Source organism: Oncorhynchus gorbuscha, unplaced genomic scaffold (genome assembly GCF_021184085.1).
Source record: "Oncorhynchus gorbuscha isolate QuinsamMale2020 ecotype Even-year unplaced genomic scaffold, OgorEven_v1.0 Un_scaffold_3559, whole genome shotgun sequence".
In the NCBI taxonomy this organism is placed as follows: domain Eukaryota; kingdom Metazoa; phylum Chordata; class Actinopteri; order Salmoniformes; family Salmonidae; genus Oncorhynchus; species Oncorhynchus gorbuscha.
The window spans coordinates 23,877-45,504 of record NW_025747767.1 but is presented as its reverse complement, the minus strand read 5'-3'; the positions used below and the strand labels follow the sequence as shown (position 1 = coordinate 45,504).

The window sequence follows — 21,628 nt, the reverse complement described above, 5'->3', positions numbered from 1 at the left end:
AAGTTGAAAAGGTAAATACTGTATCTCAGGTTAAGACAAGTAGAAAGGTAAATACTGTATCTCAGGGGTTAAGACAAGTAGAAAAGGTAAATACTGTATCTAAGGGATAAGACAAGTTGAAAAGGTAAATACTGTATCTAAGGGGTTAAGACAAGTTGAAAAGGTAAATGCACCACCAGTATCTCAGGGGTTTAAGATGAGTAGAAAAAGGTAAATACTGTATATAAAGGGGATAAGACAAGTAGAAAAGGTAAATACTGTATCTAAGGGGATAAGACAAGTTGAAAAGGTAAATACTGTATCTCAGGGTTAAGACAAGATTGAAAGGTAAATACTGTATCTCAGGGGTTAAGACAAGTGGACACGGTATAATGTATATAAAGGGTTAAGACAAGTTGAAAAGGTAAATACTGTATCTCAGGGTTAAGACAAGTGGACACGGTATAATGGCTATAAAGGGTTAAGGCAAGTTGAAAAGGTAAATACTGTATCTAAGGGGTTAAGACAAGTTGAAAAGGTAAATACTGTATCTAAGGGTTAAGACAAGTTGAAAAGGTAAATACTGTATCTAAGGGGTTAAGACAAGTAGAAAAGGTAAATACTGTATCTAAGGGATAAGACAAGTTGAAAAGGTAAATACTGTATCTCAGGGGTTAAGATGAGTAGAAAAGGTAAATACTGTATATAAAGGGGATAAGACAAGTAGAAAAGGTAAATACTGTATCTAAGGGGTTAAGACAAGTTGAAAAGGTAAATACTGTATCTATGGGTTAAGACAAGTTGAAAAAGGTAAATACTGTATCTAAGGGGTTAAGACAAGTTGAAAAGGTAAATACTGTATCTAAGGGGTTAAGACAAGTTGAAAATGTAAATACTGTATCTATGGGTTAAGACAAGTTGAAAAGGTAAATACTGTATCTAAGGGGTTAAGACAAGTTGAAAAGGTAAATACTGTATCTAAGGGGTTAAGACAAGTTGAAAAGGTAAATACTGTATCTCAGGGTTAAGACAAGTAGAAAAGGTAAATACTGTATCTAAGGGGTTAGAACCAAGTAGAAAAGGTAAATACTGTATCTAAGGGTTAAGACAAGTTGAAAAGGTAAATACTGTATCTAAGGGGTTAAGACAAGTTGAAAAGGTAAATACTGTATCTAAGGGGTTAAGACAAGTTGAAAAGGTAAATACTGTATCTAAGGGGTTAAGACAAGTTGAAAAGGTAAATACTGTATCTCAGGGGTTAAGACAAGTAGAAAAGGTAAATACTGTATCTAAATGTTTAATGTGTCATGTGTGTTTTCAGGGTGACACTGCTCCCCGGAGCAGGTTACCAAGGTAACAGTGGGACGACTCCACTTCAGTGAGACCACAGCCAATAACATGAGGAAGAAAGGCAAACCGAACCCTGATCAGAGGTACTATAGGATACAGCAATACCAGTGTTCTATCGTCAATATAGTCACAGCTAAAGGGGCAGGTAGCCGAGTGGTTAGAGCGTTTGGACTAGTAACTGAAAGGTTGCAAGATTGAATCCCCGAGCTGACAAGGTACAAATCTGTCTTTCTGCCCCTGAACAAGGCAAATATGAATTTGTTCTTAACTGACTTGTCTAAAAATAAAGATAAAACAATTGAATAATGTGATCGAATAATCCTCTTTTGAACTTTCCAATGTTCTTTGAATCCCACATTGCCTTCTTTAAAGTGTGTTTACTTTACTTTTGGCAGTCAAATACATTTCATGGAAAATACAAAGACACAAATGTGGATGAATTGTTTTGAATTGTTTTACTTCATAGGTACTTCATGTTGGTGGTAGCGTTGCAGGCCCAGGCCCAGACCCAGACCCACAGTCAGAGCTTCACGGTGGCCGCGCAGGTGTCCGAGAGGATCATCGTCAGGGTAACCTCTGTCAGTCTGGCCGTGTCTGTCTGACCGTCCTCTTCTGATCTATCTCAATAACCTCTGTCAGTCTGGCCGTGTCTGTCTGACCGTCCTCTTCTGATCTATCTCAATAACCTCTGTCAGTCTGGCCGTGTCTGTCCTCTTCTGATCTGTCTCAATAACCTGTCAGTCTGGCCGTGTCTGTCTGACCGTCCTCTTCTGATCTATCTCAATAACCTCTGTCAGTCTGGCCGTGTCTGTCTGACCGTCCTCTTCTGATCTATCTCAATAACCTCTGTCAGTCTGGCCGTGTCTGTCTGACCGTCCTCTTCTGATCTATCTCACAACCTCTGTCAGTCTGGCCGTGTCTGTCTGACCGTCCTCTTCTAATCTACCTCAATAACCTCTGTCAGTCTGGCCGTGTCTGTCTGACCATCCTCTTCTAATCTACATCAATAACCTCTGTCAGTCTGGCCGTGTCTGTCTGACCATCCTCTTCTAATCTACCTCTATAACCTCTGTCAGTCTGGCCGTGTCTGTCTGACCATCCTCTTCTAATCTACCTCAATAACCTCTGTCAGTCTGGCCGTGTCTGTCTGACCGTCCTCTTCTAATCTACCTCAATAACCTCTGTCAGTCTGGCCGTGTCTGTCTGACCGTCCTCTTCTGATCTATCTCAATAACCTGTCAGTCTGGCCGTGTCTGTCCTCTTCTGATCTGTCTCAATAACCTCTGTCAGTCTGGCCGTGTCTGTCCTCTTCTGATCTGTCTCAATAACCTCTGTCAGTCTGGCCGTGTCTGTCTGACCGTCCTCTTCTGATCTATCTCAATAACCTGTCAGTCTGGCCGTGTCTGTCCTCTTCTGATCTGTCTCAATAACCTCTGTCAGTCTGGCCGTGTCTGTCCTCTTCTGATCTATCTCAATAACCTCTGTCAGTCTGGCTGTCTCTGTCCTCTTCTGATATACCTCAGTATTTACCTAGCAGGAAATAAACTGAAATTGTGCTCATGATTCCAAAATGAGAATTGTAGTTTCCTTACTGAATTGAAATGTAAAGAGACCCAACCCTGATACCCATCTGTCTACATCTGTTGTGGTCTACATTCATACAAACGCAGATCAGCTTGTTGAGGAAGCTACTCGGTGTGGTACTAACACTGCAAACGCAGATCAGCTTGTTGAGGAAGCTACTCTGTGTAGTACTAACACTGCAAACGCAGATCAGCTTGTTGAGGAAGCTACTCGGTGTAGTACTAACACTGCAAACGCAGATCAGCTTGTTGAGGAAGCTACTCGGTGTGGTACTAACACTGCAAACGCAGATCAGCTTGTTGAGGAACCTACTCGGTGTGGTACTAACACTGCAAACGCAGATCAGCTTGTTGAGGAAGCTACTCGGTGTGGTACTAACACTGCAAACGCAGATCAGCTTGTTGAGGAACCTACTCGGTGTGGTACTAACACTGCAAACGCAGATCAGCTTGTTGAGGAACCTACTCGGTGTGGTACTAACACTGCAAACGCAGATCAGCTTGTTGAGGAACCTACTCGGTGTGGTACTAACACTGCAAACACAGATCAGCTTGTTGAGGAAGCTACTCGGTGTGGTACTAACACTGCAAACGCAGATCAGCTTGTTGAGGAACCTACTCCGTGTGGTACTAACACTGCAAACGCAGATCAGCTTGTTGAGGAACCTACTCGGTGTGGTACTAACACTGCAAACGCAGATCAGCTTGTTGAGGAACCTACTCGGTGTAGTACTAACACTGCAAACGAAAGAGGAATCCAGGACCTGTAGTTACATATGTAACTCAAATCATCTTTCACATCTCAACTTTACACTTTCTCCGTCTAAATATCTCGGTGTTATCTGTCCCTCCCTCTCTGGGTTTCCAGGCGTCTAACCCGGGTCAGTTTGAGAGTGACAGTGAGGTGTTGTGGCAGCGTGGCCAGCTACCTGACTCAGTGTACCACCACGGCCGGGTCGGTATCAACACAGACCGACCAGACGAGGCCATGGTAATCCACGGTAACCTGAAGGTCATGGGGTCACTGGTACACCCGTCCGATATACGGGCTAAAGAGAACGTCCACGAGGTGAGGAGGATGTATGTGGTGTATGTTCTGCATGTGTTTGTGAAGTTCATCCAACTATAGCTATATGTTCTGTACGTTCTATATGTTCTATATTATCTGTATGTTCTGTATGTTCTGTAGGTTCTGTATGTTTTATATGTTCTGTATGTTCTGTATGTTTTATATGTTCTATATGTTCTGTATGTTTTATATGTTCTATATGTTCTGTATGTTCTATATGTTCTATATGTTCTGTATGTTCTGTATGTTCTATATGTTCTGTATGTTCTATATGTTCTGTATGTTCTGTATGTTTTATATGTTCTATATGTTCTGTATGTTTTATATGTTCTATATGTTCTGTATGTTCTGTATGTTCTATATGTTCTGTATGTTCTATATGTTCTGTATGTTCTATATGTTCTGTATGTTTTATATGTTCTATATGTTCTGTATGTTCTGTATGTTCTGTATGTTCTGTATGTTCTGTATGTTCTGTATGTTTTATATGTTCTGTATGTTCTGTATGTTCTGTATGTTCTGTATGTTTTATATGTTCTGTATGTTCTGTATGTTCTGTATGTTTTATATGTTCTGTATGTTCTGTATGTTCTGTATGTTCTGTATGTTCTGTATGTTCTGTACGTTCTGTATGTTCTGTATGTTCTATATGTTCTGTATGTTCTGTATGTTCTGTATGTTCTATATGTTCTGTATGTTCTGTACGTTCTGTATGTTCTGTATGTTCTATATGTTCTGTATGTTCTATATGTTCTGTATGTTCTGTATGCTCTATATGTTTGTATGTTCTATATGTTTTGTATGTTCTGTAGGTTCTGTATGTTCTATATGTTCTATATGTTCTGTATGTTCTGTAGGTTCTGTATGCTCTGTATGTAGCTCCACAGTAACATCCATACATTGTCATCCTCTCTCTCTCTCTGTGTGTGTGTGTGTGTGTGTGTGTGTGTGTGTGTGTGTGTGTGTGTGTGTGTGTGTGTGTGTGTGTGTGTGTGTGTGTGTGTGTGTGTGTGTGTGTGTGTGTGTGTGTGTGTGTGTGTGTGTGTGTGTGTGTGTGTGTGTGTGTGTGTGTGTGTGTGTGTGTGTGTGTGTGTGTGTGTGAATAGGTAAACACTACAGACAACCTGAAGCGGATCAGTCAGATGAGGCTGGTTCATTATCAGTACAAGCCTGAGTTTGCTTCCAGCATGGGCATCGACTCCAGCCCAGAGACTGGTAACCAAGACAACCAACAGCAATCAATAGACAACCAATAGCAATCAATACACAACCAATAGCAATCAATACACAACCAATAGCAATCAATACACAACCAATAGCAATCAATAGACAACCAATAACAATCAATACACAACCAATAGCAATCAATACACAACCAATAGCAATCAATACACAACCAATAGCAATCAATAGACAATCAATAGCACTGGAAATCTATTGCATTCCTATTGTATCTGTGATCTGTTATTTTGTGTATACATCCTCCCTGTAGATTGGATTTGTGTTGTGATGCCCCATATTGTCTGTCTCTACCTATATACAGCCTGCTCCCCCATATTGTCTGTCTCTATACATCCTGCTCCCCCATATTGTCTGTCTCTACCTCTATACATCCTGCTCCCCCATATTGTCTGTCTCTATACATCCTGCTCCCCCATATTGTCTGTCTCTACCTCTATACATTCTGCTCCCCCATATTGTCTGTCTCTACCTCTATACACCCTGCTCCCCCATATTGTCTGTCTCTATACACCCTGCTCCCCCATATTGTCTGTCTCTACCTCTATACATCCTGCTCCGCCATATTGTCTGTCTCTACCTCTATACATCCTGCTCCCCCATATTGTCTGTCTCTACCTCTATACATCCTACTCCCCCATATTGTCTGTCTCTACCTCTATACAGCCTGCTCCCCCATATTGTCTGTCTCTACCTATATACAGCCTGCTCCCCATATTGTCTGTCTCTACCACTATACATCCTGCTCCCCCATATTGTCTGTCTCTACCTATATACAACCTGCTCCCCCATATTGTCTGTCTCTACCTCTATACACCCTGCTCCCCCATATTGTCTGTCTCTATACATCCCGCTCCCCCATATTGTCTGTCTCTACCTATATACAGCCTGCTCCCCATATTGTCTGTCTCTACCTCTATACATCCTGCTCCCCATATTGTCTGTCTCTATACATCCTGCTCCCCCATATTGTCTGTCTCTACCTATATACAGCCTGCTCCCCCATATTGTCTGTCTCTACCTATATACAGCCTGCTCCCCCATATTGTCTGTCTCTACCTCTATACAGCCTGCTCCCCCATATTGTCTGTCTCTACCTCTATACATCCTGCTCCCCCATATTGTCTGTCTCTACCTCTATACATCCTGCTCCCCATATTGTCTGTCTCTACCTCTATACATCCTGCTCCCCCATATTGTCTGTCTCTACCACTATACATTCTGCTCCCCATATTGTCTGTCTCTACCTATATACATCCTGCTTCCCCATATTGTCTGTCTCTATACATCCTGCTCCCCCATATTGTCTGTCTCTACCTATATTACATTTACATTTAAGTCATTTAGCAGACGCTCTTATCCAGAGCGACTTACAAATTGGTGCATTCACCTTATGACATCCAGTAGAACAGCCACTTTACAATAGTGCATCTACATATTTTAAGGGGGAGGGGGGGTGAGAAGGATTACTTTATCCTATCCTAGGTATTCCTTAAAGAGGTGGGGTTTCAGGTGTCTCCGGAAGGTGGTGATTGACTCCGCTGTCCTGGCGTCGTGAGGGAGTTTGTTCCACCATTGGGGAGCCAGAGCAGCGAACAGTTTTGACTGGGCTGATCGGGAACTGTACTTCCTCAGTGGTAGGGAGGCGAGCAGGCCAGAGGTGGATGAACGCAGTGCCCTTATTTGGGTGTAGGGCCTGATCAGAGCCTGGAGGTACTGAGGTGCCGTTCCCCTCACAGCTCCGTAGGCAAGCACCATGGTCTTGTAGTGGATGCGAGCTTCAACTGGAAGCCAGTGGAGAGAGCGGAGGAGCGGGGTGACGTGAGAGAACTTGGGAAGGTTGAACACCAGACGGGCTGCGGCGTTCTGGATGAGTTGTAGGGGTTTAATGGCACAGGCAGGGAGCCCAGCCAACAGCGAGTTGCAGTAATCCAGACGGGAGATGACAAGTGCCTGGATTAGGACCTGTGCCGCTTCCTGTGTGAGGCAGGGTCGTACTCTGCGGATGTTGTAGAGCATGAACCTACAGGAACGGGCCACCGCCTTGATGTTAGTTGAGAACGACAGGGTGTTGTCCAGGATCACGCCAAGGTTCTTAGCGCTCTGGGAGGAGGACACAATGGAGTTGTCAACCGTGATGGCGAGATCATGGAACGGGCAGTCCTTCCCCGGGAGGAAGAGCAGCTCCGTCTTGCCGAAGTTCAGCTTGAGGTGGTGATCCGTCATCCACACTGATATGCCTGCCAGACATGCAGAGATGCGATTCGCCACCTGGTCATCAGAAGGGGGAAAGGAGAAGATTAATTGTGTGTCGTCTGCATAGCAATGATAGGAGAGACCGTGTGAGGTTATGACAGAGCCAAGTGACTTGGTGTATAGCGAGAATAGGAGAGGGCCTAGAACAGAGCCCTGGGGGACACCAGTGGTGAGCGCATGGTGAGGAGACAGATTCTCGCCACGCCACCTGGTAGGAGCGACCTGTCAGGTAGGACGCAATCCAAGCGTGGGCCACGCCGGAGATGCCCAACTCGGAGAGGGTGGAGAGGAGTATCTGATGGTTCACAGTATCGAAGGCAGCCGATAGGTCTAGAAGGATGAGAGCAGAGGAGAGAGAGTTAGCTTTAGCGGTGCGGAGCGCCTCCGTGATACAGAGAAGAGCAGTCTCAGTTGAATGACTAGTCTTGAAACCTGACTGATTTGGATCAAGAAGGTCATTCTGAGAGAGATAGCGGGAGAGCTGACCAAGGACGGCACGTTCAAGAGTTTTGGAGAGAAAAGAAAGAAGGGATACTGGTCTGTAGTTGTTGACATCGGAGGGATCGAGTGTAGGTTTTTTCAGAAGGGGTACAACTCTCGCTCTCTTGAAGACGGAAGGGACGTAGCCAGCGGTCAGGGATAAGTTGATGAGCGAGGTGAGGTAAGGGAGAAGGTCTCCGGAAATGGTCTGGAGAAGAGAGGAGGGGATAGGGTCAAGCGGGCAGGTTGTTGGGCGGCCGGCCGTCACAAGACGCGAGATTTCATCTGGAGAGAGGGGAGAAAGAGGTCAGAGCACAGGGTAGGGCACTGTGAGCAGAACCAGCGGTGTCGTTTGACTTAGCAAACGAGGATCGGATGTCGTCGACCTTCTTTTCAAAATGGTTGACGAAGTCATCTGCAGAGAGGGAGGAGGGGGGGATATATATATATATACATCCTGCTTCCCCATATTGTCTGTCTCTATACATCCTGCTCCCCCATATTGTCTGTCTCTACCTATATACACCCTGCTCCCCCATATTGTCTGTCTCTATACATCCTGCTTCCCCATATTGTCTGTCTCTATACATCCTGCTTCCCATGTTGTCTGTCTCTACCTATATACACCCTTCTCCCCATATTGTCTGTCTCTATACATCCTGCTCCCCATATTGTCTGTCTCTACCTATATACACCCTGCTCCCCCATATTGTCTGTCTCTATACATCCTGCTTCCCCATATTGTCTGTCTCTATACATCCTGCTTCCCCATATTGTCTGTCTCTATACATCCTGCTTCCCCATATTGTCTGTCTCTATACATCCTGCTTCCCCATATTGTCTGTCTCTACCTCTATACATCCTGCTTCCCCATATTGTCTGTCTCTATACATCCTGCTCCCCCATATTGTCTGTCTCTACCTATATACACCCTGCTCCCCCATATTGTCTGTCTCTATACATCCTGCTTCCCCATATTGTCTGTCTCTATACATCCTGCTTCCCCATGTTGTCTGTCTCTACCTATATACACCCTGCTTCCCCATATTGTCTGTCTCTATACATCCTGCTTCCCCATATTGTCTGTCTCTACCTATATACATCCTGCTTCCCCATATTGTCTGTCTCTATACATCCTGCTTCCCCATATTGTCTGTCTCTATACATCCTGCTTCCCCATATTGTCTGTCTCTATACATCCTGCTTCCCCATATTGTCTGTCTCTATACATCCTGCTTCCCCATATTGTCTGTCTCTATACATCCTGCTTCCCCATGTTGTCTGTCTCTATACATCCTGCTCCCCCATATTGTCTGTCTCTATACACCCTGCTCCCCCATATTGTCTGTCTCTATACATCCTGCTTCCCATGTTGTCTGTCTCTATACATCCTGCTTCCCATATTGTCTGTCTCTATACATCCTGCTTCCCCATATTGTCTGTCTCTATACATCCTGCTCCCCCATATTGTCTGTCTCTATACATCCTGCTTCCCCATATTGTCTGTCTCTATACATCCTGCTTCCCCATATTGTCTGTCTCTATACATCCTGCTTCCCCATATTGTCTGTCTCTATACATCCTGCTTCCCCATATTGTCTGTCTCTATACATCCTGCTTCCCCATATTGTCTGTCTCTATACATCCTGCTCCCCCATATTGTCTGTCTCTATACATCCTGCTTCCCCATATTGTCTGTCTCTATACATCCTGCTTCCCCATATTGTCTGTCTCTATACATCCTGCTCCCCATATTGTCTGTCTCTATACATCCTGCTTCCCATATTGTCTGTCTCTATACATCCTGCTTCCCCATATTGTCTGTCTCTATACATCCTGCTCCCCCATATTGTCTGTCTCTATACATCCTGCTTCCCCATATTGTCTGTCTCTATACATCCTGCTCCCCCATATTGTCTGTCTCTATACATCCTGCTTCCCCATATTGTCTGTCTCTATACATCCTGCTTCCCCATATTGTCTGTCTCTATACATCCTGCTTCCCCATATTGTCTGTCTCTATACATCCTGCTTCCCCATATTGTCTGTCTCTATACATCCTGCTTCCCCATATTGTCTGTCTCTATACATCCTGCTTCCCCATATTGTCTGTCTCTATACAGCCTGCTTCCCCATATTGTCTGTCTCTATACATCCTGCTCCCCCATATTGTCTGTCTCTATACATCCTGCTTCCCCATATTGTCTGTCTCTATACATCCTGCTTCCCCATATTGTCTGTCTCTATACATCCTGCTCCCCCATATTGTCTGTCTCTATACATCCTGCTTCCCCATATTGTCTGTCTCTATACATCCTGCTTCCCCATATTGTCTGTCTCTATACATCCTGCTCCCCCATATTGTCTGTCTCTATACATCCTGCTTCCCCATATTGTCTGTCTCTATACATCCTGCTCCCCCATATTGTCTGTCTCTATACATCCTGCTTCCCCATATTGTCTGTCTCTATACATCCTGCTCCCCCATATTGTCTGTCTCTATACATCCTGCTTCCCCATATTGTCTGTCTCTATACATCCTGCTTCCCCATGTTGTCTGTCTCTATACATCCTGCTCCCCCATATTGTCTGTCTCTATACACCCTGCTCCCCCATATTGTCTGTCTCTATACATCCTGCTTCCCCATGTTGTCTGTCTCTATACATCCTGCTCCCCCATATTGTCTGTCTCTATACATCCTGCTCCCCCATATTGTCTGTCTCTATACATCCTGCTTCCCCATATTGTCTGTCTCTATACATCCTGCTTCCCCATATTGTCTGTCTCTATACAGCCTGCTTCCCCATATTGTCTGTCTCTATACATCCTGCTCCCCCATATTGTCTGTCTCTATACATCCTGCTTCCCCATATTGTCTGTCTCTATACATCCTGCTCCCCCATATTGTCTGTCTCTATACATCCTGCTTCCCCATATTGTCTGTCTCTATACATCCTGCTCCCCCATATTGTCTGTCTCTATACATCCTGCTTCCCCATATTGTCTGTCTCTATACATCCTGCTCCCCCATATTGTCTGTCTCTATACATCCTGCTTCCCCATATTGTCTGTCTCTATACATCCTGCTTCCCCATATTGTCTGTCTCTATACATCCTGCTTCCCCATATTGTCTGTCTCTATACATCCTGCTTCCCCATATTGTCTGTCTCTATACATCCTGCTTCCCATATTGTCTGTCTCTATACATCCTGCTTCCCCATATTGTCTGTCTCTATACATCCTGCTCCCCCATATTGTCTGTCTCTATACATCCTGCTTCCCCATATTGTCTGTCTCTATACATCCTGCTCCCCCATATTGTCTGTCTCTATACATCCTGCTTCCCCATATTGTCTGTCTCTATACATCCTGCTCCCCCATATTGTCTGTCTCTATACATCCTGCTTCCCCATATTGTCTGTCTCTATACATCCTGCTCCCCATATTGTCTGTCTCTATACATCCTGCTTCCCCATATTGTCTGTCTCTATACATCCTGCTCCCCCATATTGTCTGTCTCTATACATCCTGCTGCCCCATATTGTCTGTCTCTATACATCCTGCTTCCCCATATTGTCTGTCTCTATACATCCTGCTTCCCCATATTGTCTGTCTCTATACATCCTGCTCCCCCATATTGTCTGTCTCTATACATCCTGCTTCCCCATATTGTCTGTCTCTATACATCCTGCTTCCCCATATTGTCTGTCTCTATACATCCTGCTTCCCCATATTGTCTGTCTCTATACATCCTGCTTCCCCATATTGTCTGTCTCTATACATCCTGCTTCCCCATATTGTCTGTCTCTATACATCCTGCTTCCCCATATTGTCTGTCTCTATACATCCTGCTTCCCCATATTGTCTGTCTCTATACATCCTGCTTCCCCATATTGTCTGTCTCTATACATCCTGCTTCCCCATATTGTCTGTCTCTATACATCCTGCTTCCCCATATTGTCTGTCTCTATACATCCTGCTTCCCCATATTGTCTGTCTCTATACATCCTGCTTCCCCATATTGTCTGTCTCTATACATCCTGCTTCCCCATATTGTCTGTCTCTATACATCCTGCTTCCCCATATTGTCTGTCTCTATACATCCTGCTTCCCCATGTTGTCTTCTGTTGTATCTCCTACGATCCCATGCTACAATGTCTCCAGGATCTTACAGTAAGGTGTTGTATTACCTAGGAGTGATAGGATTTACAGTAAGGTGTTGTATTATCTAGGAGTGATACGATTTACAGTAAGGTGTGATATTATCCAGGAGTGATAGGAGTTTAGTTTACAGTAAGGTGTGATATTATCCAGGAGTGATAGGAGTTTAGTTTACAGTAAGGTGTGGGGTTTAGGTGTTGTGTTATCTAGGAGTGATAGGAGTTTAGTTTACAGTAAGGTGTTGTGTTATCTAGGAGTGATAGGAGTTTAGTTTACAGTAAGGTGTGATATTATCCAGGAGTGATAGGAGTTTACAGTAAGGTGTTGTGTTATCCAGGAGTGATAGGAGTTTACAGTAAGGTGTTGTGTTATCCAGGAGTGATAGGAGTTTACAGTAAGGTGTTGTGTTATCCAGGAGTGATAGGAGTTTACAGTAAGGTGTTGTGTTATCCAGGAGTGATAGGAGTTTACAGTAAGGTGTTGTGTTATCCAGGAGTGATAGGAGTTTACAGTAAGGTGTTGTGTTATCCAGGAGTGATAGGAGTTTACAGTAAGGTGTTGTGTTATCCAGGAGTGATAGGAGTTTACAGTAAGGTGTTGTGTTATCCAGGAGTGATAGGAGTTTACAGTAAGGTGTTGTGTTATCCAGGAGTGATAGGAGTTTACAGTAAGGTGTTGTGTTATCCAGGAGTGATAGGAGTTTACAGTAAGGTGTTGTGTTATCCAGGAGTGATTGCTCAGGACGTGCAGCAGATTCTGCCTGAAGCCGTGAAGGAGGGAGGAGACGTCATCTGTTCCAATGGAGAGACCATCCCTAAACTTCTGGTGGTCAACAAGGTAGCACACACACACACACACACACACACACACACACACACACACACACACACACACACACACACACACACACACACACACACACACACACACACACACACACACACACACACACACACACACACACACACACACACACAGCAACCAGGAATACTGTTTTCTATCTCCTTAGAAACTGGAAATCCTCCATCTGAGATGTCTAAGGAGCCGAGAACTCTGGAAAAGTTTCCGGAATTTGCAACAGACATTGACTTCTGTGCCTCCCTCTCTCCCCCTCTCTCTCTCTCTTACTCCCCCTCCCTGTGTCTTTCTCCCCCCTCTCCCTGCCTCCCCTCTCTTCCTCTCTTCCTCCCTCCCTTTGCCCTCCACCCCTCTCTCCTGCCTCCCTCTCCCTCTCTCTTTCCCTCCCTCCCTCACTCTCTCCCCTTCCCTCACCCTCCCTCCCTCACTGTCTCCCCCTCCCTCCCTCCCTCCCTCCCTCCCTCACTCACCCCCTCCTCCCTCACCCAACCCTCCTCCCTCACCCCCTGTCTCTCCCTCTCTCTCTCTGTCTCTCTCTAGGACCGTATCTTCATGGAGAACGTCGGTGCAGTGAAGGAGCTGTGTAAACTGACTGACAACCTGGAGACTCGTATAGATGAGCTGGAGCGCTGGAGCAGGAAGCTGGCCAAACTCCGCCGTCTGGACAGCATGAAGAGTACAGTCAGCGGAGGCACCACCAGGTAGGACACACCTTTACATGATTATACCACACCTTTACATGATTATACCACACCTTTACATGATTATACCACACCTTTACATGATTATACCACACCTTTACATGATTATACCACACCTTTACATGATTATACCACACCTTTACATGATTATACCACACCTTTACATGTTAAATACATTCTAAGAGGAGCACTTGATTATACCTATTGGTACAATTCCATTGGTAATCAAGTGCTGGTCCAGTATTTTTAATTATTTGACATACCAAATGTATTTGGTGGGTGATGCTTTTCAAATCTTCCTGTCTCTGTCTCCAGCCAATCAGGGAGCCAGTTCAGCAGGACAGGAAGTGGTCCCCTGAAGAGGAAGACAGTGAAACCTGGAAATAAGGTAGATGTTTCCCTACACATGAACACCAGTACAGAAGCCCTCCTCTCTCTCGCTCTCTCTCCCTACACCTGGAAAACCAGCATTTAAAATGTCAAACCTGTGTTTCGATGTCATTCCAGAGTGCGACTCCAGAGCAGGGCTGCATCAGTCACAGGTTCATGCAGGGAACCATTCTGGCTCTGGTCGTCGTCATGGCCTTCAGTGTCATCTCCATGTCCGTACTCTATGTGTTGACACTGCACCACAGAGGGGACGTCAGCGAGAAAGACGTGTACGTATGACCACCAGATACATCAACCATATCCCCGTAGCCCTGAAACATGACCACATCCAGATACATCACCCATATCCCCGACCTGTAGCCCTGAAACATGACCACATCCAGACCTGTAGCCCTGAAACATGACCACATCCAGATACATCACCCATATCCCCGTAGCCCTGAAACATGACCACATCCAGACCTGTAGCCCTGAAACATGACCACATCCAGATACATCAACCATATCCCCGTAGCCCTGAAACATGACCACATCCAGACAACCATGTAGCCCTGAAACATGACCACATCCAGACCTGTAGCCCTGAAACATGACCACATCCAGATGCATCACCCATATACCTGTAGCCCTGAAACATGACCACACAGGAGTCACCAGCCATGTCTCAGGGCTGCATGCACACTACATCCTACATCACACACAAACGAGTTTCACTGCTCTCTCCTTTGCGTTTCTCCTGTGTACTCTCTGCCTTCTGTAGCCATGTGAGTAATATCGCTATTCTTTTCCTTACGTCCTATGTAGCTATGTAGCTTCCTGCTCCCTGTATGTATCTTATGTCATCTGTAGCTATGTAGCTTCCTGCTCCCTGTATGTCTCTTATGTCCTCTGTAGCTATGTAGCTTCCTGCTCCCTGTATGTCTCTTATGTCATCTGTAGCTATGTAGCTTCCTGCTCCCTGTATGTATCTTATGTCCTCTGTAGCTATGAAGCTTCCTGCTCCCTGTATGTATCTTATGTCCTCTGTAGCTATGTAGCTATGTAGCTTCCTGCTCCCTGTATGTCTCTTATGTCCTCTGTAGCTATGTAGCTTCCTGCTCCCTGTATGTATCTTATGTCCTATGTAGCTATGTAGCTTCCTGCTCCCTGTATGTCTCTTATGTCATCTGTAGCTATGTAGCTTCCTGCTCCCTGTATGTATCTTATGTCCTATGTAGCTATGTAGCTTCCTGCTCCCTGTATGTCTCTTATGTCATCTGTAGCTATGTAGCTTCCTGCTCCCTGTATGTATCTTATGTCCTATGTAGCTATGTAGCTTCCTGCTCCCTGTATGTATCTTGGATGCTCCTCTTCACTGCTACGGTCACTTTCTTTCCACCACTCTGTCCACCGCTCTGTCCACCGCTCTGTCCACCACTCTGTCCACCACTCTGTCCACCACTCTGTCCACCGCTCTGTCCACCACTCTGCTCTGTCCACCTCTCTGTCCACCTCTCTGTCCACCACTCTGTCCACCACTCTGTCCACCACTCTGTCCACCACTCTGTCCACCACTCTGTCCACCGCTCTGTCCACCACTCTGCTCTGTCCACCACTCTGTCCACCGCTCTGTCCACCACTCTGCTCTGTCCACCGCTCTGTCCACCGCTCTGTCCACCGCTCTGTCCACCACTCTGTCCACCACTCTGTCCACCGCTCTGTCCACCACTCTGTCCACCACTCTGCTCTGTCCACCACTCTGCTCTGTCCACCGCTCTGTCCACCACTCTGTCCACCGCTCTGTCCACCACTCTGTCCACCACTCTGCTCTGTCCACCACTCTGCTCTGTCCACCGCTCTGTCCACCACTCTGTCCACCGCTCTGTCCACCACTCTGTCCACCACTCTGTCCACCACTCTGCTCTGTCCACCACTCTGCTCTGTCCACCGCTCTGTCCACCACTCTGCTCTGTCCACCACTCTGTCCACCACTCTGTCCACCGCTCTGTCCACCACTCTGTCCACCGCTCTGTCCACCACTCTGTCCACCGCTCTGTCCACCACTCTGTCCACCACTCTGCTCTGTCCACCACTCTGCTCTGTCCACCACTCTGCTCTGTCCACCACTCTGTCCACCACTCTGCTCTGTCCACCACTCTGTCCACCACTCTGTCCACCGCTCTGTCCACCACTCTGCTCTGTCCACCACTCTGTCCACCACTCTGTCCACCACTCTGTCCACCACTCTGTCCACCACTCTGTCCACCGCTCTGTCCACCACTCTGCTCTGTCCACCACTCTGTCCTGTCCACCGCTCTGTCCACCACTCTGCTCTGTCCACCACTCTGTCCACCACTCTGTCCACCGCTCTGTCCACCACTCTGTCCACCACTCTGCTCTGTCCACCACTCTGCTCTGTCCACCACTCTGCTCTGTCCACCACTCTGTCCACCGCTCTGTCCACCACTCTGTCCACCACTCTGCTCTGTCCACCGCTCTGTCCACCACTCTGCTCTGTCCACCACTCTGTCCACCACTCTGTCCACCACTCTGTCCACCACTCTGTCCACCACTCTGCTCTGTCCACCACTCTGTCCACCACTCTGTCCACCACTCTGTCCACCATTTACATTACATTTACATTTAAGTCATTTAGCAGACGCTCTTATCCAGAGCGACTTACAAATTGGTGCATTCACCTTATGACATCCAGTGGGACAGTCACTTAACAATAGTGCATCTAAAACTTAGGGGGGTGGGGTGAGAGGGATTACTTAACCTATCCTAGGTATTCCTTAAAGAGGTGGGGTTTCAGGTGTCTCCGGAAGGTGGTGATTGACTCCGCTGTCCTGGCGTCGTGAGGGAGTTTGTTCCACCATTGGGGGGCCAGGGCAGCGAACAGTTTTGACTGGGCTGAGCGGGAGCTGTACTTCCTCAGTGGTAGGGAGGCGAGCAGGCCAGAGGTGGATGAACGCAGTGCCCTTGTTTGGGTGTAGGGCCTGATCAGAGCCTGGAGGTACTGAGGTGCCGTTCCCCTCACAGCTCCGTAGGCAAGCACCATGGTCTTGTAGCGGATGCGAGCTTCAACTGGAAGCCAGTGGAGAGAACGGAGGAGCGGGGTGACGTGAGAGAACTTGGGAAGGTTGAACACCAGACGGGCTGCGGCGTTCTGGATGAGTTGAAGGGGTTTAATGGCACAGGCAGGAGCCCAGCCAACAGCGAGTTGCAGTAATCCAGACGGGAGATGACAAGTGCCTGGATTAGGACCTGCGCCGCTTCCTGTGTGAGGCAGGGTCGTACTCTGCGGATGTTGTAGAGCATGAACCTACAGGAACGGGCCACCGCCTTGATGTTAGTTGAGAACGACAGGGTGTTGTCCAGGATCACGCCAAGGTTCTTGGCGCTCTGGGAGGAGGACACAATGGAGTTGTCGACCGTGATGGCGAGATCATGGAACGGGCAGTCCTTCCCCGGGAGGAAGAGCAGCTCCGTCTTGCCGAGGTTCAGCTTGAGGTGGTGATCCGTCATCCACACTGATATGTCTGCCAGACATGCAGAGATGCGATCGCCACCTGGTCATCAGAAGGGGAAAGGAGAAGATTAATTGTGTGTCGTCTGCATAGCAATGATAAGAGAGACCATGTGAGGTTATGACAGAGCCAAGTGACTTGGTGTATAGCGAGAATAGGAGAGGGCCAAGAACAGAGCCCTGGGGACACCAGTGGTGAGAGCGCGTGGTGAGGGAGACAGATTCTCGCCACGCCACCTGGTAGGAGCGACCTGTCAGGTAGGACGCAATCCAAGCGTGGGCCGCGCCGGAGATGCCCAACTCGGAGAGGGTGGAGAGGAGGATCTGATGGTTCACAGTATCGAAGGCAGCCGATAGATCTAGAAGGATGAGAGCAGAGGAGAGAGAGTTAGCTTTAGCAGTGCGGAGCGCCTCCGTGATACAGAGGAGAGCAGTCTCAGTTGAATGACTAGTCTTGAAACCTGACTGATTTGGATCAAGAAGGTCATTCAGAGAGAGATAGCGGGAGAGCTGGCCAAGGACGGCACGTTCAAGAGTTTTGGAGAGAAAAGAAAGAAGGGATACTGGTCTGTAATTGTTGACATCGGAGGGATCGAGTGTAGGTTTTTCAGAAGGGGTGCAACTCTCGCTCTCTTGAAGACGGAAGGGACGTAGCCAACGGTCAGGGATGAGTTGATGAGCGAGGTGAGGTAAGGGAGAAGGTCTCCGGAAATGGTCTGGAGAAGAGAGGAGGGGATAGGGTCAAGCGGGCAGGTTGTTGGGCGGCCGGCCGTCACAAGACGCGAGATTTCATCTGGAGAGAGGGAGAAAGAGGTCAGAGCACAGGGTAGGGCAGTGTGAGCAGAACCAGCGGTGTCGTTTGACTTAGCAAACGAGGATCGGATGTCGTCGACCTTCTTTTTCAAAATGGTTGACGAAGTCATCTGCAGAGAGGGAGGAGGGGGGAGGGGCGGAGGATTCAGGAGGGAGGAGAAGGTGGCAAAGAGCTTCCTAGGGTTAGAGGCAGATGCTTGGAATTTAGCGTGGTAGAAAGTGGCTTTGCAGCAGAGACAGAGGAGGAAAATGTAGAGAGGAGGGAGTGAAAGGATGCCAGGTCCGCAGGGAGGCGAGTTTTCCTCCATTTCCGCTCGGCTGCCCGGAGCCCTGTTCTGTGAGCTCGCAAATGAGTCATCGAGCCACGGAGCGGGAGGGGAGGACCGAGCCGGCCTGGAGGATAGGGGACATAGAGAGTCAAGGGATGCAGAGAGGGAGGAGAGGAGGGGGTTGATGAGGCAGAATCAGGAGATAGGTGGGAGAAGGTTTGAGCGGAGGGAAGAGATGATAGGATGGAAGAGGAGAGAGAGTAGCGGGGGAGAGAGAGCGAAGGTTGGGAAGGCGCGATACCATCCGAGTAGGGGCAGTGTGGGAGGTGTTGGATGAGAGCGAGAGGGAAAAGGATACAAGGCAGTGGTCGGAGACTTGGAGGGAGTTGCAGTGAGGTTAGTGGAAGAACAGCATCTAGTAAAGATGAGGTCGAGCGTATTGCCTGCCTTGTGAGTAGGGGAAGGTGAGAGGGTGAGGTCAAAAGAGGAGAGGAGTGGAAAGAAGGAGGCAGAGAGGAAAGAGTCAAAGGTAGACGTGGGGAGGTTAAAGTCGCCCAGAACTGTGAGAGGTGAGCCGTCCTCAGGAAAGGAGCTTATCAAGGCATCAAGCTCATTGATGAACTCTCCGAGGGAACCTGGAGGGCGATAAATGATAAGGATGTTAAGCTTGAAAGGGCTAGTAACTGTGACAGCATGGAATTCAAAGGAGGCGATAGACAGATGGGTAAGGGGAGAAAGAGAGAATGACCACTTGGGAGAGATGAGGATCCCGGTGCCACCACCCCGCTGACCAGACGCTCTCGGGGTGTGTGAGAACACGTGGGCGGACGAAGAGAGAGCAGTAGGAGTAGCAGTGTTGTCTGTGGTGATCCATGTTTCCGTCAGTGCCAAGAAGTCGAGGGACTGGAGGGAGGCATAGGCTGAGATGAACTCTGCCTTGTTGACCGCAGATTGGCAGTTCAGAGGCTACCGGAGACCTGGAACTCCACGTGGGTCGTGCGCGCTGGGACCACCAGAGTAGGGTGGCCGCGGCCACGCGGTGTGGAGCGTTTGTATGGTCTGTGCAGAGAGGAGAGAACAGGGATAAACAGACACATAGTTGACAGGCTACAGAAGAGGCTACGCTAATGCAAAGGAGATTGGAATGACAAGTGGACTACACGTCTCGAATGTTCAGAAAGTTAAGCTACGTAGCAAGAATCTTATTGACTAAAATGATTAAAATGATACAGTACTGCTGAAGTAGGCCAGCTGGCAGTGGGTGCGTTGTTGACACTACACTAATCAAGTCGTTCCGTTGAGTGTAATAGTTTCTGCAGTGTTGCTATTCGGGGGCTAGCAGGCTAGCTAGCAGTGTTGTTTACGTTACGTTGCGTTAAAGAACGACAATAGATGGCTAGCGAACCTAGAAAATCGCTCTAGACTACACAATTATCTTTGATACAAAGACGGCTATGTAGCTAGCTAAGTAGCTAGCTACGATCAAACAAATCAAACCGTTGTACTGTAATGAAATGAAGTGAAAAAGTGATACAACCTGTGAATGCGACCGGGTAGTTGAGTTCTATACAGAAGACGTTGGCTAGCGTTGGCTAGCTGTTGGCTAGCTAGCAGAGTTGGCTAGCTAGCAGAGTCACCTACGTTAAGGACGACAAATAGCTGGCTAGCTAACCTCGGTAAATTAAGATAATCACTCTAAGACTACACACTCTAAACCTAAACAACACAATTATCTTGGATACGATGATACGATGATACGAAGACAGCAAAGACAGCTATGTAGGTAGCTAACACTAAACTAATCAAGTCGTTCAGTTGAGTGTAATAGTAATAGTTTCTCAGTGCAGCTAATCAGTGGACGTTAGCTAGCTGGCTAGTGAAGACTACGTTAGGACGGCGAAATACGATAATTACGCAATTATCTTTGATACAAAGACGGCTATGTAGCTAGCTGAGAAGAAATTGCTAAGATAAGACAAATCAAACCGTTGTGATATAATGAAATATAATGAAAAAGTTATACTACCCGTTGGAGCGACGTGCAGATGCGACCACTCGCTCCAACCGGAACCGGTTGTCCACCGCTCTGTCCACCACTCTGTCCACCACTCTGCTCTGTCCACCACTCTGCTCTGTCCACCACTCTGTCCACCACTCTATCCACCACTCTGTCCACCACTCTGCTCTGTCCACCGCTCTGTCCACCGCTCTGTCCACCACTCTGTCCACCACTCTGTCCACCACTCTGCTCTGTCCACCACTCTGTCCACCACTCTGCTCTGTCCACCACTCTGTCCACCACTCTGTCCACCACTCTGTCCACCACTCTGCTCTGTCCACCACTCTGTCCACCACTCTGCTCTGTCCACCACTCTGTCCACCACTCTGTCCACCACTCTGTCCACCGTCTGTCCACCACTCTGTCCACCACTCTGTCCACCGCCACCACTCTGTCCACCACTCTGTCTGTCACCACTCTGTCCACCGCTCTGTCCACCACTCTGTCCACCACTCTGTCCACCACTCTGTCCACCACTCTGTCTCTGTCCACCGCTCTGTCCACCACTCTGTCTGTCACCACTCTGTCCACCACTCTGTCCACCACTCTGTCCACCACTCTGTCCACCACTCTGTCCACCACCACTCTGTCCACCACCACTCTGCTCTGTCCACCACCACCTCTGTCCACCACTCTGTCCACCACTCTGTCTCTGTCCACCACTGTCTCTGTCCACCACTCTGTCCACCACTCTGCTCTGTCCACCACTCTGTCCACCACTCTGTCCACCACTCTCTGTCCACCGCTGCTCTGTCCACCACTCTGTCACCACTCTGCTCTGTCCACCACTCTGTCCACTCTGTCCACCACTCTGTCCACCACTCTGTCCACCGCTCTGCTGTCCACCCTCTGTCCACCACTCTGCTGTCCACACTCTCTGCTCTGTCCACCACTCTGTCCACCTCTGTCCA

At 47.7% G+C, this 21,628-nt stretch overlaps 1 protein-coding gene across 1 annotated transcript in view; it reads left to right on the top strand.

Moving 5' to 3' along the window:
* Window positions 1-1,318: 1,318 nt before the first annotated feature.
* LOC124027923 (myelin regulatory factor-like) overlaps window positions 1,319-21,628 on the top strand; it is a 31,339-nt gene continuing 11,029 nt past the window's right edge. The window contains exons 1-8 of the mRNA XM_046340126.1: window positions 1,319-1,412; window positions 1,796-1,898; window positions 3,781-3,981; window positions 5,088-5,196; window positions 12,847-12,956; window positions 13,518-13,678; window positions 13,994-14,066; window positions 14,186-14,337. Coding sequence (XP_046196082.1) covers window positions 1,378-1,412; window positions 1,796-1,898; window positions 3,781-3,981; window positions 5,088-5,196; window positions 12,847-12,956; window positions 13,518-13,678; window positions 13,994-14,066; window positions 14,186-14,337 — 944 coding nt within the window. The 5' untranslated portion in view covers window positions 1,319-1,377. The remainder of the gene's footprint in view (window positions 1,413-1,795; window positions 1,899-3,780; window positions 3,982-5,087; window positions 5,197-12,846; window positions 12,957-13,517; window positions 13,679-13,993; window positions 14,067-14,185; window positions 14,338-21,628) is intronic.